This window comes from Doryrhamphus excisus, chromosome 3 (genome assembly GCF_030265055.1).
Source record: "Doryrhamphus excisus isolate RoL2022-K1 chromosome 3, RoL_Dexc_1.0, whole genome shotgun sequence".
NCBI lineage: Eukaryota > Metazoa > Chordata > Actinopteri > Syngnathiformes > Syngnathidae > Doryrhamphus > Doryrhamphus excisus.
In genome coordinates, this window is record NC_080468.1 from 4264772 (window position 1) to 4291010 (window position 26239).

The following is a 26239-nucleotide window of genomic DNA, read 5'->3' on the forward strand; positions in this document are numbered from 1 at the left end:
GATCCAACTTTTAAGCCTTGACCCGATTCCGAAAGCATCACAACCCAAAAAATGCTTTGGCTTTTGTCATGGGGAGCGGAGGCCATGCAGCCACTGAAGAAGGTGAATCTCCAGCAAGAGAGGCAAGAGTCATGCAGGAAGTGTGTACCTGCCACTCTACAGCCAGTCGGGGCACGGATGAGGCCCGCACACACAGGCCCCTCCCTAGTGGAAGATCGAGTGTGGCCTCAATCCCCCAACGGCATTCGCCCACCTAGGTGAGCAAAGACAGACAGGCAAGGCAAGAGGAGGAGACAAATCAGGCTTGTCCTTGCCTTGATTTGTCGGGGACAAGGTCTCATCTATCAAAGCCATCACTGACGGCAAATTCCAGGCCAGAAACAGACAAGAAGATTGACTTGCTTGGTGAGACAAGCCAGAAAAAGACAAGTCACAGGGAAAGATGGACTCCTTCTTGGAGGAACATGCATGCTCACATCGTGAGAGCCACATAAACAACAGACTGTCTACACGCTCCTCTGCAACACTTTGACTCATTTTTGGCAACAAGTGAGGATCCACTACAGTGTCGAGACAACACACACACGCTTGTCCGAAAAGACCACAGACAACCATGTTCTGTTAGGAAGCGAGAAAGTCGTTTGGGAAGGACAAGGAATTACAAGTGAGTAATACTTGTTTTATGAACAAAAGTATTGGGACACAATGCACCTCCAGAGGTAGATGGGAAAATGAAACTATACAAAATATAGTACCGTAAATGAACAATGAAATACCGTACATGTACACAGCGAGGAAAAGAGGTACTGTGGTGTGAAAAGGTGTTTACTGCCTTCCTGATTTCTTATTTTTTGCATGTTTTCAAACTTCAAACTAATTTAAATATTACTCAATGACAACACAACTGAACACAAAACACAGTTTTTAAATAAACATTTTTATTAATGGAGAAAAAAAACCTATATGGCCCTGTGTGAAAAAGTGATTGTCTAACTTAACTGTGGTTTATCACACCTGAGTTCAATTTCTTTAGCCACACTCAGGCCTGATTACTGCCACACCTGTTCTCAATCAAGAAATCCCTTAAATAGGATCTGCCTGACAACGTGAAGTACACCAAAAATATCCTGAAAAGCTAGACATCATGCTGAGAGCTAAAGGAACTAATGACAAAGGAAGTACCATAAATTATATAAGCTGCACCCACTAAATTTTGGAGAGCAAATGTATTTGTACATACGTATATCAGCTGCAATTGTCCATGTCATAAAATGGTATATTGTGGCACGCATGAGGCTGTGAGGACCATGCAGCTCGTTATTTGACAGGAGGCAATGATAAGTGATGAAAATCATTAGGGTTGCAGCTATCTAATATTTTAGTAATCGAGTATTCTACTGAATTTTCTTTCAATTAATCGAATAATCGGATAAAACATATTTTTAAAATTCACAAGAAAAAAGAAAACCTTTGACTAAGTAATGAAGGACCAATTGGTTGAATGATTGCCATAATGGAGTGTTTTATTTCTTAAATAGACATAGTACATAGGGTAAGTGGTGCTGATGTTTAGGGCTATCGATACTATATCCAATCTGACTGCACACAGACAAAAGAGTTGTTGAGGGAGTCTAACTGGTGTGAGTCAAACAGGCAAACAAAGATGAAGTTGAAATAAAATGCTATATTGGAAAATTTTTGGAAAAGGTGTAAAAATATAACAATTAAACATGAAACAGTGGTGAAACTTCCCAGGAATGGCTGGTCAACCAAAATAACCCCAAGTGCGCAGCGACGACTCATCCAAGAGATCACAAAAGACTCCATAACAACATCCAAAGAATTGCAGGTCTGACTTGACTCAGTAAAGGTCAGTGTTCATGACCCCACCATAAGAAAGACATAAAACAAAAACACACAGTTCCAAGACAAAAACCACTGCTGAACAAAAAGAACATTAAGGCTTGTCTCAATTTTGCCAGAAAACATCTTGATGAGCCCCAAGACCTTTGGGAAAATACTCTGTCATCTGACAAGACAAAGGTTTAACTTTTTGGAAGAACAAACACTTGATTGCAGTTGTTACTGCCAAATGTGGCCCCACCAGTTATTAGGTTTAGGGGGCAATGACTTTTTCATACAGGGCCATGTAGTATATAGTAGTATCACCATCATAAGACTGGACACACTGTGTGTATGTTCATTAAACATCCATCCATCCATCCATCCATCCATGTTTGCGAATAAACAACCACACACACAAATAGCATTTTGCGGACAAGACATAATTAGCATAAAGACAACATGAGAGTAAAGTTGTTGTACCGCATGAACGTGATATCAACTTGTGGCTTCCCTGTGGAACAAAAAAAAGCTCCAAACTAACTGCATTGCTTGTTTGTTTTAAAAACAAAATGTATCACTGTGACGAAAAGTCACATTTGGAGTCCGAAGACCAGAGGATAAGTGGATAACGCTAGTTAAATGCTAGTTTGATGGCACCAATGCAAAGTAGAGCAATGGTCAGTAACAGAGACAGCGAAAACAATAGTATTGGCAAATTTGAGAACTAGACTATACTATGGTTGAATAACTACATATGAAAAATGCATCACAATACTTTTGTCCATGTAATGTAAATAATGCATCATACGTCATATCAAGACATGCCTACTCTTTGCTTACCAGGTTCTGCTGCTGACTCCCATCAGCGTCAGAGCTCATAGACTGTAGAAATAGCTCCTGAGGTGAAATGGGACTCAAGGCCACGAAACCCCCTCTTGTCCTATGTAGGGCGGACGTAGAAGGGTGTAAATATACACATGAAAGGATGCATAAATGTACAGAAAGTACAAATACAAACACACAGGGCCGAGCCAGCACTGTGAGCCATCAGGGGCAAAGGCTGTGTGTTGGATAGAATGTCCTCAGGGAGCGTGGAAGCATCCAGACGCTTGAACATCAGGTTGCTCTTCTAATATAAGACACACTCCACCAATTAGTCTTTTTTTGGTCATAAAATGTCCTGTCATGATCACTTGCCTGAGCTTCCAGCTGTTGCCGCAGCTTCTTGGCCTTGTTCTGCTTGAAGTAGTCCATGATCATCATGGAGGCATAGATCTTCCCCACCGTCATGTCCGTGTCTGCCAACAGCAAGATCAGAGCTAACAGCCCTGAATGCTAACATGGCTGATTAGAGGCTGACCTTTGTTGATAGGCACCAGGAGGTCCAAAGTTTTCTGGGGCAGGTAGGGCCAGATAATGCTGATCTCTTTCTGCAGTTCAGCATCCAAGGCGATGCGGTCTTCACCACCTGGAGACACAAACAACACATTTTGATACAGCTATGGTGTACTGGTGTATCTAAAGTTGTGACCAGTGTGATATATGAAACACGCATCAATTCACCTCTGGCTATTTTGATGTCCAGCGCCGTGCGTATAAGCGACATGAGAGTGGAGGTGAAGTGGACCGTCATGTCCTCATCCACTGGCATGTTCATCAGCACCAACCTCTGAGGGACAAACAGGGAGCATTTGACGTTTTACATTTTTTAATACCCTTCCCATCCACAAGCTATAATTACCTTATAAGCAATCTTCGCAGGACATTTTTTTCCCAAGCCGAGTGGAGGAGACATGTGTGTTAACATTTCATACATGGCCGTATAATGGATGCGTCCACTGCGGAGTGAGGTGAGGAAGAAGACACACAGAAGATGTTAGAATATTATAAAAGTTATTTTAAAAACTACAATTACCTTTCAATGACCTTGCTGTGACTCTCTTATGAACTGGAAAGTATTAATATTCTCTTTGCATTTGCTTCCCTCTGCTGGACGAATGTTGACATTCATCATCATTCAACGATATTCGTCATTAGGCACACCACCCCAATAAATTTCATTCATTCATTCATTATCTACCGCGTATCCTCACGAGGGTAGCAGGTATGTTGGAGCCTATCCCAGCTGTCTTTGGCCGAGAGGCGGGTACACCTTGGACTGGTCACCAGCCAATCACAGGGCACATATAGACAAACAACCATTCACTCACATTCATACCTATGGACAATTTGGAGTCGCCAATTAACCTAGCATGTTTTTGGGAATGTGGGAGGAAACCGGAGTACCTGGAGAAAACCCGGGGAGAACGGGGAGAACATGCAAAACTCCACACAGAGATGGCCGAGGGTGGATCCAATAAATTTGCTTTTACAAATATTTAAATGCTTAGATTTGACTTACACAGTCAGACAGATATTTTAATTTTTATTTTTGTTGCTATTTCCTTACAATATCACGATAAAACAATAAGCTTAGAATATATCAAATAATATGACAGGATTGAACAAAACTCTGGACCGGGTCACAGGGGCAGCTAAGGAACTTGCCACTTCTGAAGTGTCCATCCACTTCTTTCAGATCCACCAAGGGAATATCAATCCATCCCCAGACCAGTTGTGAGACATAATCCCTCCAGCGTGTGTCCTAGGTTTTCCCCGGGGCCTCCTACTGTCTGACCATGCCTGTAACATCTAACGATCCATCCGATTTGGCCGTCAATTTCACGCACCAGCCTTCCATGGGGCAAGACCTTGCACCATACCTAAAGGGTGTGATCCACGCTGAGAACCATGGCCTCAGATCTGGAGGTGCTGAGGATCACCCCAGAAGCTTCACATCAATGGTGTCTGATCATACACACAAACAACCTGAGCATCATCAGACATGGACACTTGTATTATCACACCTGTCTAAAACCTGAGAACTTGAGGTAGTCCAACTTCCAATCTGTGGAATTCTTTATATGATTGGGTTGAAAAGGTTAGCAAAACGTATTTCACAGCTTCTTTCTTATTTGTAGCTTCGTTTGTTTGTCCACCTTAGACCAAACAAGCCAAGTAACATCCAATTAATGATGTGAATCATGTAGGACGTTATCATTTCCTAGTTTTTTATATTTATTTTCTTGTTTACCATTTATTCTGTTACTTTCTGTTTTGCAACAACCTGCCTGCTCTGGCACTATGTTTTTCTGAATATGTACTTGAAAGTGATACCACATTTACTTTGTCTAAATAAAAAATACAAATCAACCCCCCAAAAAACCAAGCCACCTTACGGTCCCTTTGGCATCACTCGGGCGAACTATGCATAACACTGCCTGTATTCGGTAAGTCCGGCCATCAGAATAAAAGAATGCCACAGTACCACATGCACAGTTAAGCCACACATTTAGTCCACAACTTTCACTCAGCCAGCCTGCTTGGTGAATGGATGTGGCACTGCCCATTAGTTTCACCATAATACCGGGTTAGTAAGCAGCATTTAGTTCCCTTAACTCCCCTGCACGAGTATCTCTACGCTAACCTGTAAACAGCAGCATGTACTATGTCAAATGCCTTTTCCAAGTCCACACAGCAGATGTAGACAAATTGGACTAACGCTCATGCACTCTCCAGTACCCTGGAAAGGTTGTAGAGCTGGTTGAGTGTTTGACAACCAAGATGAAAACCACATTGCACCTCCTGTAGTCAGGCACACCCTACGCTCCAGAACTCTAGAATAGATGTTCTCAAGGAAGCTGAGTTCTAACTACCGCGCAGTTCTGACAATCCAGTTGTAATGTTTCTGACTTCCACGCAATGTTGAAGAGACGGTCAACAAAGACATCCGGAGTCTTGAGGAATTCAGGGCAAAACTCATCCACCCTCAGAGCTTTGCCACTGCCGATTTTTATAATAAGGTCCAGAGAGGAATTTGGTTCCAGTACCCAAACTGTGGGTCAAGGTGAGTCCAACTACCAATACAAATAAATGAATAAACAATCAAGAAATAAATGGACAAATGCACCAGATACAAAAAACTTTGAAACTAAAATGGATGGGTCATGATTTGATCTCACCATGCCAAACGATCGTACTCTCCCCAGATTCTGACAAATTCATCCAAGTGATGAGGTCCAAGGATTGAGGAGTCCCGCGTGAGGTACTCAAAGTTATCCATAATAACGGCTACAAACAGGTTTAACATCTAACAGTGACAAAAAAGCACAATGCAAGTCATAAAAATGACGAAATAGATGACAATTGACTGTACTGTTTGAGTTCTGACCAGGAAGGAGCTGAAGAAGATGAAGGAGACAAAGTAACAGTAGGCAAAGTCAGTGCCGCAGCCTCCCTCATGGTCCGGGGACAATGTGAAAGGGGCGATGGAGGGGTCGGGCTCGCACTCTTGGCCCGACAGACAGGACAGCATAATCTCCTGCCAGGACTCCCCTGTTGCACTCCTGATAGATTTGAAAATGAGCAAGGACCTCATTTGCATGAAATTAAGACAACAGTCCCGCTGGTGAATGAACATCAACATGCATTCATGTCAAAAACCCACCTGAAGAGCAGCATGAGAGCGCTGAAGAACGTCTTGAAGTTGTTATGCTGATTGATGTGACTCTCATCATTCAGCTTAATGTTTCCAAACACCTGCAGACGGACATTACATTATTATCCATCCATAATAAATAACATCTGAAAGACTTAGGGGACCTATTATGCTCATTTTTTCGGGCCTTTTGTATTGATTGTGGACTCCTACAGAGCAGCTACACATTATAACCAGCACAGAAAACTTTCTGGATCGTCCAGAATCTGCACCCATTACATTCCAGCTGTATTTCTTTGGATTTCGTGCTTCCTGCGAAAATGGTCTGTCTATTCCACCCATGGCCCGTATCCACCGTGCCCACCTCACTGTGTTTGGGCTCACAAGGACGTCCGGATAGCTGCGGAACCCAACTTTATAGGAGTTGATAATAAGAAACATATATAGAGCCATATGTGTATGACTCTGAATCCCAGTAACAGTAACAGTCCCAAGAGGTTTAAGATATCTCTGAATGGTAAGTAGCTTTGGCATTTTTGCGTTTTCATGAAATGTCTTGCTTTCTACAACATCGGTAACATTGGTGTAATGCGGTCATTGCATGTTTTTTGCAGGACTACCAGGGTTTAAAAAAACACGGGTAGACCCATTGATTGTGATGGGAAAGGGCTATTAGCAACTCCAGACTCTGTGAGCTTGTAATTTACACCACTCGCCCAGTATGCACACTCTATAATGCTCACAAGGGCCGCGGGTATGCTGGAGCCTATCCCAGCTGTCTTCAGGCGAGAGGCGGGGTACACCCTGGACTGGTTGCCAGCCAATCACAGGGCACATATAGACAAACAACCATTCACACTCACATTCACATTAGGAATTGTAAAGAAACTTTGCTTTCCCTTACACCCAAAGAGACATTGATAACACCGTAACAGCGAAGCAGAGCCTGGGGGAGGGCACAGAATGTATCTGGCCTACAGCACACGCCCATATAAGGAAACCCGGCATGCATTAGAAAAAAACCCTCTGAAACCGAGTATTCAAAGCCATACCAAACTTCTTTCAGGGCTCACTTTCAAATGCGCAAACCTCTTTGTCTGAAACATCATTTAACACAACAATACACCATTTTAACTACTTTTATAGGTCAGAAAAGTTGAAAAAGCATAATAGGTCTCCTTTAAACAGACACATACCTGCATTCCGATGATGGCGTATATGAAGAAAAGCATTGCAATAAGCAGGCAAACATAAGGAAGCGCCTGTTGGAGAAGCGATGGAATTACTTGTAAATAAAATGCCAGAATTTACAGGATTGCCATTTAAATGGAAAAAAACTGACCTTGAAAGATTGTACAAAAGTCCAAAGCAGGATGCGAATGGTGTAACCTTGCCTCAGAAGTTTGATCAACCTGGCTGTTCGGAAGAGCTTGAGAAAACTCATGTTGATGGTGTTCACCGACTGGACCAGAAAGAGGAGGGAGGAATAAAATGAATTCAAAAATATGGCCTTTATCCATCCACCCATCCGTTTTCTCTGTTGCTTATGCTGCCTTTATAAAATTTTTATTTGGAATGTTTTACCTGTAAATCCACAACAATCTCAGTGATGCTGCCAAGGACTGTTATGAAGTCAAAAATATTCCAAGTGTCTCGAAAATAGTTCTGAATGAAATACAAAGTCATCATTATTCAAACAGCAAGAAATGTAAGAAATTGAACACATTTTTGTGTCTTTACTTACCACAAAACCAAAGGCCATAATCTTGAGTATACACTCCATGGAGAAGAGAACGGTAAATGCTGTGTTTAGATGTTTTAGGACTGTATCATAGGCCGTTGGGGCAGAGTGGTACTGAAAAAACACACAATGATGACATTTGGTAAATTGGTAAAATAATCTCTAACCAAAACGTGCTTTAACCAAATACATTTTTACCATAAAAAGTCATGTCAGTCCAATTAATCCTTTCCAAAATGGCAACAATGTTTTACATGCAAAAATCTAATGCATATACAGTTGTCCCTCATTTATTGCACATTATATTAAGAAATTGCACATTTTTGTATAAAGGCATAAAAAACCTGTTAATGACGTTAATTATCAGATTCCTGTAGACATGAAATAACACAGCTGTCACCTTTACAATCCCGTGATTCTTTGTTTACACCACATTGCGCAAGCTACGGGATCATTGCACAGACATAAGGGATGGCCGCCGCTGCATTGCAAGCTACCGAGCTAACTACTCAAGCTCTCCAATTTACTTAAACTTAAAGTGTTTCAAACAGAGTGAGGAAGAAGGACAAAGTAAGAAGCCAAAAACGTCCCACTTCCATATGGAATGGGAGGATATTTTATTACGCTATCATGTTGGAGTGCAGGCATTGTGTCTCATTTGTCTCATTTATCTCATATATGCAATATTACTTATGTCTAGTGACCAGAATAGTTCAGACTTGTATTACAATGTTTTTCTTTGAATAATAATAGGCAATACTCATACAAAACAAAGATAATTTATGTTATATTTATTAATATGGGGAAAAAAACTGCTATTGAACAAGGGAGCGAAGTTTGAACCGTGAAGTAGCAAGGAACGGCTGTAGTCTCTTTTGCTCACGGCTGCAAAATACCCCAAAATGAAGTCAATGAAAGTTGGAAATGCAAACATTTCATAAAAACTGTGAAAAACATTGAATATTATTGAATGGTACTGAAAATAAATTTAATTCATTTTCATTAATTAATTCATTTCATTTAATTTATATGCAATCAGCATAGTTTTATGCATGCAAAATACAATTGTTTTGTGTTCTTGTGGCACAACTGTTACTCTGCAAAAAACTACAGAGTCAGCTGCTGATGACAACATAGACAGATGGCAGAACTGACTTCCGGTTAATGTTGCAAGTTGCAAGCTAATGGGCTGATAACAAGGACGTTTTTGTAATAAAAACATAATGAGAAAACAGTTGGACTCATACAGCGTATTAACAACATGGCAAGATACAGATGCCATCAGATGCCGAGACAAATTTTGCAAAAAATATTTTGATGTTAACCAAAGAACAAGGTAACTGGGACATAACTGAGGTTCCACTGTTCCACTTATTGCCTCACTAAGGTCCCAAGTGTATGCTGGAGCCTATGCCAGCTGTCTTTGGGCGAGATATCAGGATACACCCAAGACTGGTTACTAGCCTGTAATATTTAATAAAAGACATAATATTTTGTAACATAATCTTGTTACAACTTCCTCTCTAATACCTTCATCATGAGGACCACCGTGTTGAGGGCAATCATGACCAGCACGGTGTACTCAAATGAGGGTGATGCCACAAAGTGCCACAGCCTGTACTGGAATGTTTGTCTGTTCTGGGGCATGTAGCGGGTCATGGGCTTGGCACTGATGGTAAAATCAATGCAAGCCCGCTGAAAGAGACAGAAAGGTAACAGTTTTAGTAAGATTTCCAAGCATGCGCTCGGATATTTACAAGTGTGCTGCACCTCATTCTTCTCCAGACTGCACTCCTGAATCATCTTGTCACCCTGCTCCTGGAAAGTGATGATGATCAGAGCCACAAAGATGTTTACGAAGAAGAAGGGAAAGACCACGAAGTAGACCACGTAAAAAACAGACATCTCCATGCGGTTGCCTCGACTTGGCCCCATGCTCTCTTCGGTCACATCAGTGGAGTGCTGCAGCACCCTGGGAAGAAGACACAGAAGACAAATAAGATTCATGCAATAAACAAACATCATTTTGAAAAGAAAGAAGACTCACTGAGGCCATCCCTCGCCGGTTGAGACAGTGAAGAGCGTGAGGAGGGCCCAGCAGACATTGTCATAGTGGAACTCATGCCTCTTCCACTCTCTCCTCTTCACCACCTTCTTGTCCCTGCTATAGTCAATGTAGTAGCCTCTGTGGTGGACACAAGTCATAATTTATTTCTTTTAAAGGGGACCTATGATGCTTTTTCCATTTTCCTGACCTGTAAATGTTGCTAGAATGTTGTATTATCATGTTAAACAATGTCAAAGTTTCAGATAATAAGGTTTGTGCATTTGGAAGTGTGCCCTGAAAGACATTTGGGATGGCTCTGAATGCTCGGTGTCAGATAGTTTTTTCTAACAAGGGATCCCTGTGACTTCACAACATTGTGAAAGTCATCTCCATCCAGCCAGTGACTTTCTTATAGATAAGCTGTTAGCTATACAAGCTGAGTGGGACCAATCACGATGGAGCAGGCGTGCCTGGAGACGGGCGGGGCAGACAGATTTGGAAATCCAACGAAATACAGCTGGAATAGGTGCAGATTCTGGAAGATCTAGAAAGCTTTCTGTGCGGGTTATTGTGTGTAGCTGCTCTATAGGAGTCCCAATACAACTCAATACAAAGGGCCGAAAATGAGCATAATAGGTACCTTTTAATAAAATATTACAAAATAAGCAACCATTCACACTCACATTCATACCTATGGACACTTTGGAGTCACCAATTAACCTAGCATGTTTTTGGAATGTGGGAGGAAACCGGAGTACCCGGAGAAAACCCACAGACACACAGGGAGAACATGCACACTCCACACAGAGATGCCCAACAGAGATTCGAACCAACTATGTGGCCTATTTGCTATCCACTAGTCCACTGTGCGGCCCTCCTATCAGGATATAATAATTACATCCAAAAAACACTTTCTGGTACTGAGCAAGATACCATTGGGCAGTCAGTAAGTTGCCATATGTGGACTTCCTAAAGTTGTGACGTGAGAAATGGACAAAAAATCTTAAATAAAGTTCTCTTTCCTGACACTTGTTCACAAGATTTAGGAGTGGCATGGAAGTTTAGGAAATTTAACCAAGGATTACTCAAAAATACATCAACCCTGTGATATGGTACTTCAACATCATGTAGAGTACAGCATTTTAAACATTTATATGAGTCTGACAAGTTGGAAATGTGAGATCACGCCAACATGAACAAGTCTGAGAGCAAAGTTCCACCAATTGAACAGACCCTACATGAAAAAACTATTGTGGCTTGAGTTTACTCTGCATTACAATGGGGGCTGTTTCTATCATGGTGCCAATCATAGCACAATATGACGGCAAAATGTGGCAACCAAAATATCAGAAACAGCCGCCAGTGCACTGATTACTTGTGTGTACCTCAGGCTGTGTACTTGCTTGTTGCTTAGCTACTGTTTTTATTTGTCTAATATCTACTCCTTTAGAAAGTAGCTGTGTCAGTAAAAATGAGACCAAATAATTTACAGCAGTTTATATGTCAAACTATAAATGTGTTAAGAGTTGCAGGGATGAAATGCCAAAGAAAGCAGCAATGGAGGATTATAATGCTGGTTAATACATCGCAGCATACCATCATATCAATCCCACTCATATTGACTATTCTGGTCTGTTTGCAATCACTCAAGCTCTGCATTTCACATCTATATTCGGCTTCCTATCATCTTAAAAGGTTGTGCCGTTCACTTACTGGCACTCCTTCTCCGTGTTCATGGAGCTGTCGGTGCAATAGAAGAACTTCCCCTTGAAGAGCTGCACAGCGATGACGGCAAAGATGAACATGAAGAGTTGGTAGACGATGAGGATATTGAAGACGTTCTTCAGCGATGTCACCACGCAATCAAACACAGCCTGAAAAGAGATAGGAAGGAAAATAAAGATTTGTGAAGGAACTGTATGTTAATTAATCACACAAACACGCATGCGGATGTTTACCTTGAGCTTAGGAAGCCTCTTGATGGTCTTAAGAGGTCGCAGGACTCTCAGGACACGAAGGGACTTTATGGTCTTGATGTCTCGGCCCTTATTGTTTCTGTTCAAAGTGTGGAAATGTGGCATTTAAGGCCAGGCTTGTGCAGTTTTTAATCAGTGCACCAGGACACTCACCAATAATAACAAAACACATAAAAGAAAAAAAAACAACATCTTAAAGACAATGAAGTCTCATGTACAATGCCTTTTAACTATTAGCTTAGGCTGCATGGTGGACGGGTGGTAAGCGCGCATGCCACACAACTAGGAGACCCGGTTTCGATTCTCAGCTTGGGCATCTCTGTGTGGGGTTTGTATGTTCTCCCTGTGTGCGCGTGGGTTTTCTCCGGGTACTCCGGTTTCCTCCCACATTCCAAAAACATGCTAGGTTAATTGGTGACTCCAAATTGTCCATAGGTATGAATGTGAGTGTGAATGGTTGTTTGTCTATATGTGCCCTGTGATTGGCTAGCGACCAGTCCAGGGTGTACCCCGCCTCTCGCCCCAAGACAGCTGATAGAGGCAAAGTTATACCAGAGCCCCATGCACAGCGGAAGAGATTTTGATCCTTGATTCAATTAAGACTGTCTGAGACTACCTCACTTGCAAAAATACAAACTGCTCCATTCTACCTTGTAGGGGTGAACGGTAAGTGCAACTAGCACTTATAAATGTTGTTAGAATGTTATATTATCATGTTAAACAAAGTCAAAGTTTCAGATAATGAGGTTTGCGCATTTGGAAATGAATCCTGAAAGAAGTTTGGGATGGCTCTGAAGCTTTGGTTTGAGACCGTTTTTTTCTAACACTGGCTCTTTGTGAAGTCACAGTGAAGTCATGGGCCAGGTACGCTCTAGAACTGCCCTCCCCACAGCTCTGCTTCGCTCTGCCGTTGTTAGCTATAGCTCCCAGGAAATCTTTCTCTGAGGCAGAAGTGGTTGGAGTTGGTGATTCCCAGCAAGAGAAAAATATTTACATCTGTCAACAGCATTTCACACGGGACTGGTTTTGTGACGTGAACTTGAAATAAAAGCAGCCAAATCTCACCAGGAAAGATGCATTAATGTCGGACACATTATGCCAACGTGTGTCTACAGAGGAGTGGAAAACCACAGTGTACAGTTGGAAGACTACATCAGTGTTCAGTGGGTATACCCGGGTTTTGTAAACATCAATAGTACCTAATGAAATAGCTGATGTGTGCATATTTGTGTAAGGCAACAATGACAACAACAAGAAAAACACACACAAAAAAACAAAAAAGCAGTGCTTTAAAACAACAACAACAAAAAAACAAGCACATGACAGTAAATGCTTAATGTGACTTAAGTAAATGTTTACCCCATCACATTCCTGGATGCCCCCACAGAGACAAAATCCACAGGAACAACAGTGAAAAAAAGAGTTGCGAGGCATAAGGAGAGAGACACAGTTATAAAGTCACAACAGAGAAAAATCAACATGTGCTGTGCGGTACAACACAAAAGTTCCAAAAGTTATTTGCTAAGACTCAGAGACGACATAAATAATTACACAATCAAATTATATAGAAAGCCATCTTTGTGCTCCCACTGCTCAGTCCAAGGATGCTGGACTCGGGCACCTTTATCCCGAGGTCCACTGCTGTGAACGGTGATATATAACCACAGTGCATGGTCACTGATGATTAGTGCAGTGAGTCACTGTGTTAGTCACAGGGCGGGCAGCACTTTGTGGTGACTCACGTCAAAGCGAAGGCAATGAGGGCTCCCACCACCACAATGAAGTCCAGGATGTTCCACATGTCTCGGAAATAAGAGCCGTCATGCAGGATGAGGCCCTGGTCGATCATCTTGAAGGACGAATGATGCATAGTGAATCATAGTATGGAGGTATTTTTACAGTTTAAACATTCCTCATCCTACCTTGATGATCATTTCAAAGGTGAACACCCCAGTGAAGACGTAATCAAAATAACGGAGGACCTGGGATAAAAACCATGAGAAGACATACAAGTTAAGACAACCAAAAATTAGTGATGCTCCGATATATCGGACAAAATTAGTATCTGTGTATTTGTGTAAAAAAAAAAACACGTAATCAGCATACGCCGATAAATGCCTTTCATATTCAATCACATAAAGGTATACAAAACCAAACTTGTTTGGTCTAGAGACAGTGCCACTGAGGAAAAAGACAGGAAGTAGAACTAGAGGTTTTCAGAGATGAGGATGCTGAGGCTCTCATTGGGAGTGACCAGGATGGATAGGATCAGGAACGAGTACATCAGAGGGACATTACATGTTAGAGGCTATAGTCAGAGAGGCCAGACTGAGATGGTTGGGACATGTCCAGAGGGGAAATAGTGAATATATTGGTAGAAGGATGCTGCGTTTAGAGCTGCCAGGTAGGAGGCCAAAGAGGAGCTTTATGGATGTAGTGAAGGAGGACATGAGGGTAGTTTGTGTGGGAGAGATGGATGCAGAAGACAGGGTTGGATGGAGGAGATTGATTTGCTGTGGCCGTTCATAGTCATTAATGTAATCGTTACCTTGTTTCTTTCTGAACTGGTACACACAGGGTCCTCAGCAGCCAGAGCAATGCTACTGGCCACAATCACGAGGAGGATGGTCATCTCAAAGTAGCGCAGATTAACAACGTAGTGGCAGATCCTTCTAATACTGTGAAGGTCAGAAATGCGATTTTTTAATTTAGTTTCATGGCAAATATAGTAGGACTTTTAAGCATCTTACGGGTTGGAGGCTTTGAAGAGGAACATGCTGTCTGGAGCAACAGGTTTAGGGGGAATGGGAGGTTCTTCTTCCTCTGTGTCTTCGTCTCTGTCTCTCTGGTCAGACTGGTAGGCCTCCAGCTCTTTGCTGTTCACTAGAACCCAGAAATTTCAAGTTGGACATGAGCAAGAGTCGTCTGTCCACTAGAGAACACCCAGTCAAATGCAACCTGTCATGGGCGTGAGCTCCAGAAGTGGTTGTGTGGACATTTCGATGGCCACACATCCCTCCAGGTTGGACTTGTCACGGTTGAGGGAGCCTGTGCGCTTTTCTGATTCGAGGGCACACACGGTGAACTCGGTGGCCTCCAGGGCCGTCTCCACGGGGACAGTTTGAGACTCAGGGATGTTGGTCGTCCTGAGGCAGGGGGAGAAATGCACGGGTGGCATGACATGTATTTATTTACAGCACTTCATACAATCCTAATTTTTTCTGTCAAAGTACAGTCCACATCAGGGGTGTAGACGTCACAAGTCGTAAAAGTTAAGAATGCAATGTACAAAAGCAGGATTTGGGTGGTACAAGATAGCTACAGTACCTTCCATCATCTCCAACATCTGCATACGGGTTGACGATACACATCCCGGAATCCTGGAGTGCCTCACCCTCCACCTCCACTTTATCCTTCTCTTCATGCTCCTCCCTCTCATCCAGTATCCTCCTCTCCTGACTGAGTGAACGCTTGGTGAGCGGAACATCATGCGGCGTCTGCGTACAGTCCAGACTCTTTGCCTCAGGGCGAGCCTCGCGGTGACGGTGCCGTCGGTGCCTGGCCCCTTCCTCTGGACCCTGACTGGGCCTGAACTTGCGAGCCATCCTGTGCCGGCCCCCACCTGTGGTTCGGTGGTTGGCACCACCTGTTTTTTCCTCTGAGAGGTTAACCAAAGGCTCGGCCGTCGGGGGTTCGGGTATGGGGATGGATATCGACATTGGGGGCTCAGGTAGGGGCATCCCTACGGACATCGGGGACTCGGGAAGGTGGCCGGGGCTGGCCTCTGGGGACAGTGCGGGTACGTGGTGGGCACTCGGGGTTTCAACGGTGTCCTCCGTGGGGCTGTTGAATAGCTCCTCTCTGCTCGCCATTTGCCGGCGTTTGCGTAGCTGATTGGCTCGTTGCTCCCACACTGACATGTTGACCTTTCTCCTCCGCTCACGGCGATTGGCGAAGGCGTTGGAGCTGTTGAGGGGTTGCTCATCCATGGCTCCTGAAGCACCCTCCCCTTCATCAGGGAAGGCTGGTCGGCCTCTGTGGATGGCACGTTTCCTGTATAGGTAGGGTCTTCTTCTGCCACTAAAGAGCAGAATGGACGTGTTAGCAAAGGCGGGCGTCAACTGAGGGAATTTATAAGGATTTGTTTGACATTTTGGTGTGTCTTTTGAAAAACTACAATGCTTAAACTACAAGCTTCTCTTAGCATAAGCGAGCAGCCGAACAGCCGCAGAGAAAAACAGCTATTTTCAGCCTCACGAGTAGATATTTTGTCTAGGCTGGACAACTTCTATTACTGGTTGCTTTGACAAATGTCTCCAAACAAAATTTGACTGTAAATTAGCTAGCTGTTTCCCTCTGCTAAGCTAACTGGCTTATTATCCACTATTAACTAATAAAAGCAAGCAAGTAAGCACATTTTCCAAAAGGTCAGACAGGATTTACTGGTGGAAAACATTCAAAAGTACTGTATAGTATACCAGATATGCAAGAAAATAAAAGCTTCCAACAACTGAAAGTTGACAGAAAAAGGTCAGACCTTTTCTGGGAATCAAAAATGTTACATAAGTGATGACAGAAAATCATTGCAATGCAAAAAAATATGTGAAATATTCTAGGTTAAATGACTTAAAAGCATCCAAAAAGAAAAGGGGGGTTACCTGAGAGATACATAATAAGTGAAAAAAACCCACAAGACCACAAAAGGGAAAAAGTGCAGGATTAACGCAAAAATCTATCAGAACAAAATCTCAACAATCATTTGAGGGAGGAATTTTGGAGAAGAAGACAGATGCATACAGATTTTACTTACTGTTATTCTGATTCGGTTGTTGTCCATGTAATAAATGAGTGATTATTTGAAAACAAGACATTAGAGTTTTACAACATACACAGAACATTGGTGACATCGTCCAAAATATGGCCTTCAAGATGATGAAGTCATCTGCTTTGTACAATTTATCATCGTAATGATAGCTCTGAAGGTAAATATATTGTCATTTTAGACAGTGTCACTTTACAACAGGCATAAAACGAGACAACGTGATGGAACCAGCAAAACACAATAAAATGTAGCAGAAATTATCTTGTACATTCATATATGTAACAAACACAACAACACAACTGGTCACAGCAGTCTGTAGATATATATTTTGGATGGATTTAGATGGGGTTTAATTTTTGTAGACTTTAATACCATATATTGTATTGTTAGGCTATTTTATTTAATTATTTAATTATTATTATTATTTTATTAAATTTAACTTAATTTAACTTAAGGTCCATTAAATGTGCTTAATTTTTTTTATTTAACTGTATATTGATTAAATTATAGAAAAAAGTAAATAAAACGATAATGTTACCAATTTGCATACCTAACTGTTTTGTTATTCAATTCAGAAGTAGTCTTAATGAAAATCATTTTACAATTGAATCTGTGAATTGGACGTTCACTTAAAATTCTTATTGATCTGCATGTGAGTTGCCATATTGTTAATAGTCAACTGATATAAGCACTTGTGAGTTCCTACAGTATAGTAAAAACATGCAAAACTAATGCAAACAGCCCTTCAGCAAGCCATGTCCATGCTCGGATGAGACACTGTTTACATTTCTGGAAAAAGGGGGCTAGTTGTTCTCAAGTGTCATAATGCATTCATTAGCAGGATATCTCAGCCAGAACCCAACAACGCATTGCAAAGTGTGTCTCCTCCCACTAGAGAGCGACAAGTGAGTCAAAATACCTCTGACCCGACTTACTGAATGATTAGACCTATGGGAAAGCCACCAGGTCACTGCCAGGCCAAAATTTCATAACCAATCAAAAGCGGAGGTACCAACAAAGGTAAATAGAAGTGAAACATTCTGCAGTAATAATTGTCCTACTTTTAACCCTAAACATTGACAGCAATACTTTAATACTGCTGTATTCCCCTACTTTTCATTTCTACTGGTTAATAGAGAAGCATCCAGGGACCAGTTTCAACAACTGCTTGCAAAGTGGTGAAAAATTTTCATTTTAAATATTAGTAGATATCTCAAATTATGCAAGGCCATTGAGGTTTCATGGTTATCTCATCCCGGCATGGTCATTTCTTTACTTAAGCCATTAACTTACTCGGATATTAAGCCATCTCTGCCTCGGGCATACCGTTGGTTGAAGAACTCCTCTTCCTCCTCTTCATCCTAACAAAAATGAACATGCACGTTGTCTGATTGATTAAATTGGTGCTTTAAGAGTCATGCTGTTCAAAGGAGGAGCGAAAAAAAAGAACAGTAAAATGTTGAGGAGATTAAACCTTTGTCAGTTCTTGCGCATTGGCCAGATTATCCACAGCGATGGCCAAAAAGACGTTGAGGAGAGTGTCTGTCGGAGAGATGATTAAGAAGGAAAATCTTTACAACTTAGTGTTTGGGCACAGCTATCATGCCTCACCAATGGGACTAGTTCTGTGTTTGGGAGCCATAAAAGCTCCACAAAGTTGAGGCACATTGATACTTTTCTCTGCATCAATGAGAGATTTTAGCTACTTCAATATGATGGACTTGTCAACAAGGATACAGTTTCCAAAGAGGGTGAGGACAATGAAGTAAATGGATGACCACATGCCATACTGCACGCCTCCTTGCGAGCGAATCCCGTTGTACATCACTTCGTTCCAGTCTTCCCCCGTCAGTATCTGCAAGGAGATATGTGTGACTTGTTGGGACAGGTTAGATTTTGATCCAAAATGTGCAAAGAAAAAATATGACAAATATGGAACGGTTGCAGAAATAAGCGTCAATGTGCATGATAAGCTGCCTTCTACTAGGCCTGATTGAAATGAGGAAAACCTAAAAATGTACTGCTATGCTGTCCACCAGAGAGAGACAGAGGAGCCCAGAGCCCAGAAGGAGGCTGACATCACCGCAGCCCCTGGTAGGCACCAATGAATGCTTTTGTTGGACGCAATGCATAATAGGAAAATGTTAAAATATTTTTTTTTCATTATTTTGAACTCATATTGGTACTTGTATATTTCCTAGGTATCTTTTGAGTGTTAAGTTGCTGTGTGATGAGTTTAGTGTTTCTTTGTAAGATGACACTGTCAGACCGTTATATTGAGGAATGGCTTCCTGCAATTTATATGGCACTCTATAGCTTGTGATTGGCTCCAAAGAAAGAGCAACCGTTTCCTCAATGACTCGTGAGCGACACAGTATATAAATGATTAGTAGTAGTTCTGAAGTAAAGGAGATGATTGATAGATACTTTATAGATCTCCAGGAGAAATTGACATGTCACAAGATTAGAACCTAGCCTTAAATTAGCTACAGTCAATAAGCCACAGTGTTCAAAGCTTAAGAAAAAATCACAATGGACATTTCGGTAATTTATTCCCAACAGTCGATTATATTCATTTTGTTGTGTGTCTCTTGGCTGCTCAGCTTCCAGTCGTGTATATGTATGTTGGATTTTTTTTGTCCTCAGCTTCAATGTGTTGCTATGACATCTGATCTGCCCAGGGTCTGAAGCCCGAGGTACCGAATGCCCCGCTTGCCACTGATTTGGATTTGAATATTTGAATTGAATAAACAAACAAAGGTGCTGTAATGATTTCAGGTGATTTATTTTGCATTATGTTTGGGTTACGTGATCAACAGTGCTTTGCTGGGTGTGTCGCCGTCCCTTATTTTGTTGACTCTGTCCCAAAACGTGTGATAAAATAAGGGCACATTAAGTCTTGAAAACTGAGCATTATACAGTATTTGTAAAGTGAAAGCAAAAGCATGTATTTCGTACCGTGAAAACAGCAACAAGTTAACAATAGGCTTGGTTGCATTTCTGTGGCTGATCTGATGCTGGATTCTGCTCATGCTTCTGATGTTCATGCTGCATATGTGCGCATGAATGTGTGGGTGGGCAGCGGAGGCGGGGGGCGGAGAGCAAGCAAGCAGTGTTGTTTAATCTGCGCCCCGGGTGAGAAATATTCCAGGGCGCTATGTGTCATGGAGGAGCAGGCAGAATAGGGAGGGGGAAGAGGGGGAGGGGGTGACGGTGGTTCAAACCTGAAACACTGTCATGATGGCAGCTGGAAACGTGTCAAAGTTGGTGGGTGTGTAATCTTCAAAGATGAACCTAGAGTGGAGCCATATAAAAGCATGTGGTCAGGTATGACCAAGGAGGAGTGGAGCTATTTCCATCCGTTCAGACGTTATGCTTTAAAGTGATGAAAGGAGTGACAATCTCTTCCCTACCGTCCTCCAAAGAGCTGCATCCCCAGCAGGGCAAAGACCACAATAAAGAGGAAGAGCAGAAAAAGCAGGCTTATGATGGACTTCATGGAGCTCATGAGTGACACAACCAGATTCCTGAGAGAGGCCCAGTATCTGGCAAGAGGGGCAAAAACAAACTTTTTGAACCTATTTAAATCACCAATTAAAAAAAAAAAGCTGCTAGTACTGCCCAAGCTTGTTGTAGAGAGAGATGATGTCGCTGTCCCACTTACTTGGTGATCTTGAAAATCCTCAGGAGTCTCAGCGCCCTCAGCACACTGATGCCAAATGACATTCCGGGTCGGAAGAAGCCCCACACCACTTCGAAGATGCTGCCAACAATAACCTGCAAAAAAATGGTTTAATGGTTTTGTGTCATTTATTTTGATCATGCATACAAGTTACATTGGTATACATGATATAGAACTGTATATTGCCGGTCTTTTGACTATCCCCAGAGCCAGAAAGAAGTATGCGGGCTCTAGAGCCTTTTCCATTCGGGCCCCGACGTTGTGGAATGCTCTACCTGTTAATATTAGAGCTGCTACCTCAGTAGAAATGTTCAAGTCCCGACTTAAGACTCATTTCTATACTTAAGCGTTTAGTTAAAAATATTCCCTGCCTGTTTTGACTGCCGCTCCTTCTCTCTCCCACTGCGGTCCCTTCTCAAGGTTTCTTTTTCCCTAATGGGTTTTGAGTTTTTCCTTGCCCTGATGGGGGTCCAGATCAGGGGATGTCGTTTGTCATCTATTGTCTATCATCTACTGTTGCCTGCTTGTTAAGCCCCTTGACTATATTGTACTACTATATGTCCAAAAAGGATCAATTTCAATACATTTGTTCACTTCCTGTATTCCAAATGTACTCTTTGCTTGTTTAAAATACATAGAAAAATAATATGGTATAGTTAAATTATTCTTGTACCCGTGAATAAATTATATAGCAGAAGTAAAAAAATATAACACTACAATAAAAGTAATAACCGATGAACGGATTAGTTTACAGAAACATAGTTGTGCAAAATTAACTTTTTAATGTTATAACAGTATTTTGTGTGCCTCCCTAAAGCCACAGATGACATATTTCACTCACGCCACAGTCGAAGCAGTTGAAGGATGAATGGAAGTAGAGGCGGAAGCCTAAACCATACATCTTCAGGAACATCTCAGCCAAAAACAGCCCCAGGAAAACAAACTCGGCATAGTCTGGAGAGGAGGAAAACAAACAAATCCATAAACTCAAAATAGAATGCCATCTGCCAGAATTGTGCTTTTTGAACATCAAGAAGTGGTAAAGTGTGACCCACAGAGGAAGACAGTGAGCCAGTCGGGCTGGTTGTGGTGGACAATGGCCACACAGATGGTGTTGAGAGCCACCAGGCTGAGCACCATCAGGTAGAACGTGTCCGTTTTTACCATGCGGCGGATGGAGATACGCAACATGCGCTCTTTGCGCCGTAGATAGGCGGCTGGACCACGGCGGCCGCTACGGAAGTTCATCCTGGAGCGGGACATACCTGCCAAGGAAGTGGGGAAGAGGGGTCAATCAATATACGTATACAATATGATTAATGGAAGAGCATTAATGGAAGAAGCTGAACTCACTAGCGGTGGACATGTCTGTGTATTTGTCGTCACCCGGGGCTCCTCGTCGTGCGCCCGTCTTCTTACTCGCCCTTTTCAGCACTTTGGTAAAAAAAAAAAAGCTTTAACACAGCTTTTAATTGTTGGAGTTCAATTCAAATTATGCAAGGTTTTCTGTTTAATTTATGAAACAGAACAAGCAAAAAGCTGATTTTTTAAATTTTTTAAACCCTCTATATGAGTTTTCATACACCAATATAAAATATATGTCTTTCATTGTCATTTTCATTATTATTGCTAGCTTTTTACATTGATTGGTAGGGGGAAGAAATCCCATGATTCCACTGCCTTATAGGTGACACTTCAGGGACTGACTATCAAATTAGACTTTTGTCACCCAAAATATATAAGAACACCACCACTGGCTAGCATATGTTACCAACAGTGGTTTCAGAGAGCAGATTGTACAAAGAAATGTCTATAATCTTTGCAATTAAGAGTTCAAATGATTGACATTTGTCATTCAGCCCGAAGGGGAAGTGGTGGTGATGCCTGTGAATGGCTGTCACTCATTCACAGCCTGTGCACAGGCACATGCACCTAGTGTGCATGCACATACCCATACACTCATTTTCCGATGTGTTACATTAGGTGAGGCTTGCATATGCTCAGAGTAGGAAAACCCACAAAATATGGAAGTACAGTAATACTTCGCGGTTAATTGGTTCCAGACCTGACCATGATAAGTGAATTTCCACAATTAGGACTTTTGCAGTTAGATCATAGAAAAGCAGTTTAAGTGCTAAACCATGAATATGAAATGAAATAACACCGTTACAGTCACCTTAATTATATTACCCAGTATAGCAGACATAATCAGAGAAAATAAGACATACATAAGACTTGCACTTGTGTTTGTTGCAATAAATAAATATGATCCGGACTTGTGGAGAACAGGAAGAGAAGTGTGTTCCGAGATGAGTTTTATCTTGGAGTGGATTATGGTCCCAACAGCAGCCAATGTTATGATTATGATTATTATTATGATAATTATGAATGGTTTTCGAGTTAAATCCCACCCTCGGCCATCTCGGTGTGGAGTTTGTATGTTCTCCCCGTGCATGCGTGGGTTTTCTGCGGGTACTCCGGTTTCCTCCCACATTCCAAAAACATGCTAGGTTAATTGGTGACTCCAAATTGTCCATAGGTATGAATGTGAGTGTGAATGGTTGTTTGTCTACAGTATATGTGCCCTGTAATTGGCTGGCGACCAGTCCAGGGTGTACCCCGCCCGAAGACAGCTGAGATAGGCTCCAGCAACCCCACGACCCCCATGAATGAATGAATGAATGGTTTTGTTATTATGTGGACAACCACTTACATCAACCTCTCTCTAAATACAGGTGTTGCTTTACACTGTATAGTACTACATTGTCAGCCATGTTGGTTGTTGTTCTTGTGGACAATGCCTATTTTACTTAGTTTTTGTAAGATTTTTGCAGTTACAAAAGCGATTGTGATTGCCAACAATTTGAGGTCAAACTATTAAGTAGAACAACATTAAAAAGTGTAATAGAAATGTGAAGGCAGCGGCAATCATATCCAAAGATGTGGTGATATGATCTTACCATCTAATGGTGACCTCCCAGAGTTTTTGTTCTCCTCTGCTAGCATTACCTCCTCTGTAATGGAAATAAAAGCAAGTTATTATACATAGATATAAACATGCACGTATCCATTGATCTGTCCTGACGTCTTTTTTCAGGAAGCAGGCATGAGCTGATGTAAACGTTCAGAGACCCGTGTGACCCTGTGTGTTTGAGAGGAAGCGCTCTTCTTCTCTCTTCAGTCCTCGCAATATCTCTCACTCTCGCTTCCCACTCTCACCCACACGGAGGTACACACACACATACCCACACAGCCGATAAACACATGGGCTAATGCAATTCACATGTATACGTGTGCACAAATTTAAGTCAGTGAGTCAGTATCACCTTTTCCTCACCCTCTATTTGCGTGGGAGACGCCCAATGCAGACGCCATTATAACAACCAATGCAGACTCACGCATTTTTGATTATCGCCACCACCGTCTCAGTAACAAAGCATCTGAGCATTGCAGTACCTGCCCTGTCAATCCAGGCCCGGTAGCCGTTCAATTCCCGCTCCACCTGCTGCTGTCGCCGCAGCTTCATGAAGGCCCGCCTGTTTTCCACACGCTCTCTCTCCTTGGCAAACTCTCTGCGGAGACATGCATAAAAACTCCAATTCGACAAAAAAAGTAAAATAAACCTTGTACATAGGAAGAGGGAGGCCACACCCACCCAGAAAGGACTCCCAACACCAGGTTGAGCACAAAGAAGGAGCCAATGATGATGAGGGGGATGAAGTACATCCAGTTCCATGTGGGGCCTAAGGCATCATTAGTCTGAAATGACATTAATAATATAAATCACAGAAACAACACAAATGCTTCATTATTCAGTACACAACTTCAGAACTGAAATAAAAATGGAAACAGATAGCAGGCACAACAACACAGAAGTCATTCAGATTATTGTTCCTGTTAATGTGATACCTTCATCCGGCTATTTGTGACCTAAAGCCAATGTTCAAAAATAGGTATATGCCACACAGGCATTCTTGTTCCTGTTGTTGTGACACTTACACACAGCCACTTGTTGCTAGGCAGAAGTTAAAAAAATTGGGCAATGCCAGTCATGTCGGGGCTGAGGTTGATCCTGGACAAAATGGCAGCAGGCAGATATTAAGGAATGAGGAAATTACGCGTACTCAAAAAAAAAAGCATTATATGAAAATAATAATAAATGGGTATTTATACACATTATTATCACAATGGAATCTGGGGCTCTGTATTCAATATAAAATGTAAAAAAGATATTATGAAATATATATATACATATATATAATTTTTATTTTATTTTTTTAATTGCACAAAAAAAATGAAATAATTATATAAGGAAGGAGGCGGCACGGCGGTCAAGTGGTTAGCCCGCAGACCTCACAGCTAGAGACCAGGCTTCAATTCCACCCTCGGCCATCTCTCTGTGTGGAGTTTGCAAGTTCTCCCCGTGCATGCGTGGGTTTTCTCCGGGTACTCCGGTTTCCTCCCACATTCCAAAAACATGCTAGGTTAATTGGTGACTCCAAATTGTCCATAGGTATGAATGTGAGTGTGAATGGTTGTTTGTCTATATGTGCCCTGTGATTGGCTGGCAACCAGTCCAGGGTGTACCCCGCCCCTTGGCCGAAGATATCTGGGATAGGCTCCAGCACCCCCCGCGACCCTCGTGAGGATAAGCGGTAGAAAATTAATTAATGAATGAATATAAGGAAGGAAGGATTTAGAAGAGTCCAAAAACAGCACTATAATAATTCTGATTTATATACATTTTCCGTGCTCTGCATTGAATATATCATTGAAAAGTATATGATATATATATATAATTATATTCATACACGTGCCCAGTGATTGTCTGGCGACCAGTTCAGCATGTACCCCACCTCTCGCTGGAAGTCAGCTGGGATAGGCTCCAGCATAATAAGGATAAGAGGTATAGAAAATAGATATACAGCGTGCACTTACGTTATAGAGAACGGCTGTCCATCCCTCCATGGTGATGCACTGGAAGACGGTGAGAACAGCAAACAGGATGTTGTCAAACTGTGTGATGCCATCGTTGGGGCCGATCCAGGTGTCATTGCAGTCGTACTTCTCAGGACACTTCCTCACGCCACATGCAAATGCCAACTCGGATGAGTCTACCGTCTCGTTGTCTGTGCGAAAACAGAAAAGAAAAAGAGCACCTTCATGTTACGAGGGGTTGAAACCAATCATGGAGCGTTGATGACCTCCATGGTGTTATGAGCATAGACAGAACAACACACAAGGAGATCAAGAAGCTGCCATGATGCATGCATCCTCCATCTGGCTGGTGGCATCAGAGCATCCATTTGTGCCTTGAAGCTCCTTTTTTTATTAGCCTGCTGCATATTCTACTTTCCTGTGAATTGGACATCGGGACACTCTTTCACTATTGGGTGCACTGGGGATGGTGGTGCGCTACTCAACAGGTTTTGTGAGGTGTGAGGTTTTGGCTATAACACTGGCCACACTTCCTTATATGGGTGTTCGCGGGTACAAGATCTAGGCTTGCCCTTCCCCTGCTCTGCTGCACTGTTTCATTGCTCTGATTTCACCAGGTTAGCGCAGAGCTAACTGATGTCTGGAGTTGCT

General features: G+C 42.2%; 1 protein-coding gene across 3 annotated transcripts in view; it reads right to left on the reverse strand.

Annotated features, from left to right (window-relative positions):
• LOC131125181 (voltage-dependent R-type calcium channel subunit alpha-1E-like) overlaps positions 1-26239 on the reverse strand; it is a 55801-nt gene that overhangs the window by 3984 nt on the left and 25578 nt on the right. The window contains exons 8-45 of one of the 3 annotated variants that reach the window (XM_058066462.1): positions 25589-25779; positions 24306-24409; positions 24107-24222; positions 23611-23664; positions 22004-22084; positions 21706-21915; positions 21492-21604; positions 20633-20745; positions 20382-20513; positions 20193-20262; positions 18706-18823; positions 18443-18510; positions 18295-18329; positions 15474-16226; positions 15105-15292; positions 14897-15029; positions 14695-14824; positions 14069-14128; positions 13889-13995; positions 13506-13517; positions 12129-12225; positions 11884-12044; positions 10171-10308; positions 9894-10095; positions 9654-9818; positions 8127-8237; positions 7967-8047; positions 7725-7844; positions 7579-7644; positions 6392-6483; positions 6116-6290; positions 5907-6034; positions 3587-3683; positions 3409-3514; positions 3206-3313; positions 3043-3143; positions 2868-2974; positions 2686-2785 (exon numbers count right to left, since the gene is read on the reverse strand). In XM_058066462.1, the coding sequence (XP_057922445.1) occupies positions 2686-2785; positions 2868-2974; positions 3043-3143; positions 3206-3313; positions 3409-3514; positions 3587-3683; positions 5907-6034; positions 6116-6290; positions 6392-6483; positions 7579-7644; positions 7725-7844; positions 7967-8047; positions 8127-8237; positions 9654-9818; positions 9894-10095; positions 10171-10308; positions 11884-12044; positions 12129-12225; positions 13506-13517; positions 13889-13995; positions 14069-14128; positions 14695-14824; positions 14897-15029; positions 15105-15292; positions 15474-16226; positions 18295-18329; positions 18443-18510; positions 18706-18823; positions 20193-20262; positions 20382-20513; positions 20633-20745; positions 21492-21604; positions 21706-21915; positions 22004-22084; positions 23611-23664; positions 24107-24222; positions 24306-24409; positions 25589-25779 (4943 nt within the window). Of the gene's footprint in view, positions 1-2685; positions 2786-2867; positions 2975-3042; positions 3144-3205; positions 3314-3408; positions 3515-3586; positions 3684-5906; positions 6035-6115; positions 6291-6391; positions 6484-7578; positions 7645-7724; positions 7845-7966; positions 8048-8126; positions 8238-9653; positions 9819-9893; positions 10096-10170; positions 10309-11883; positions 12045-12128; positions 12226-13505; positions 13518-13888; positions 13996-14068; positions 14129-14694; positions 14825-14896; positions 15030-15104; positions 15293-15473; positions 16227-18261; positions 18330-18442; positions 18511-18705; positions 18824-20192; positions 20263-20381; positions 20514-20632; positions 20746-21491; positions 21605-21705; positions 21916-22003; positions 22085-23610; positions 23665-24106; positions 24223-24305; positions 24410-25588; positions 25780-26239 lie in introns of all 3 variants that reach the window. The other 2 variants (XM_058066460.1, XM_058066461.1) reach the window with 2 other exon arrangements.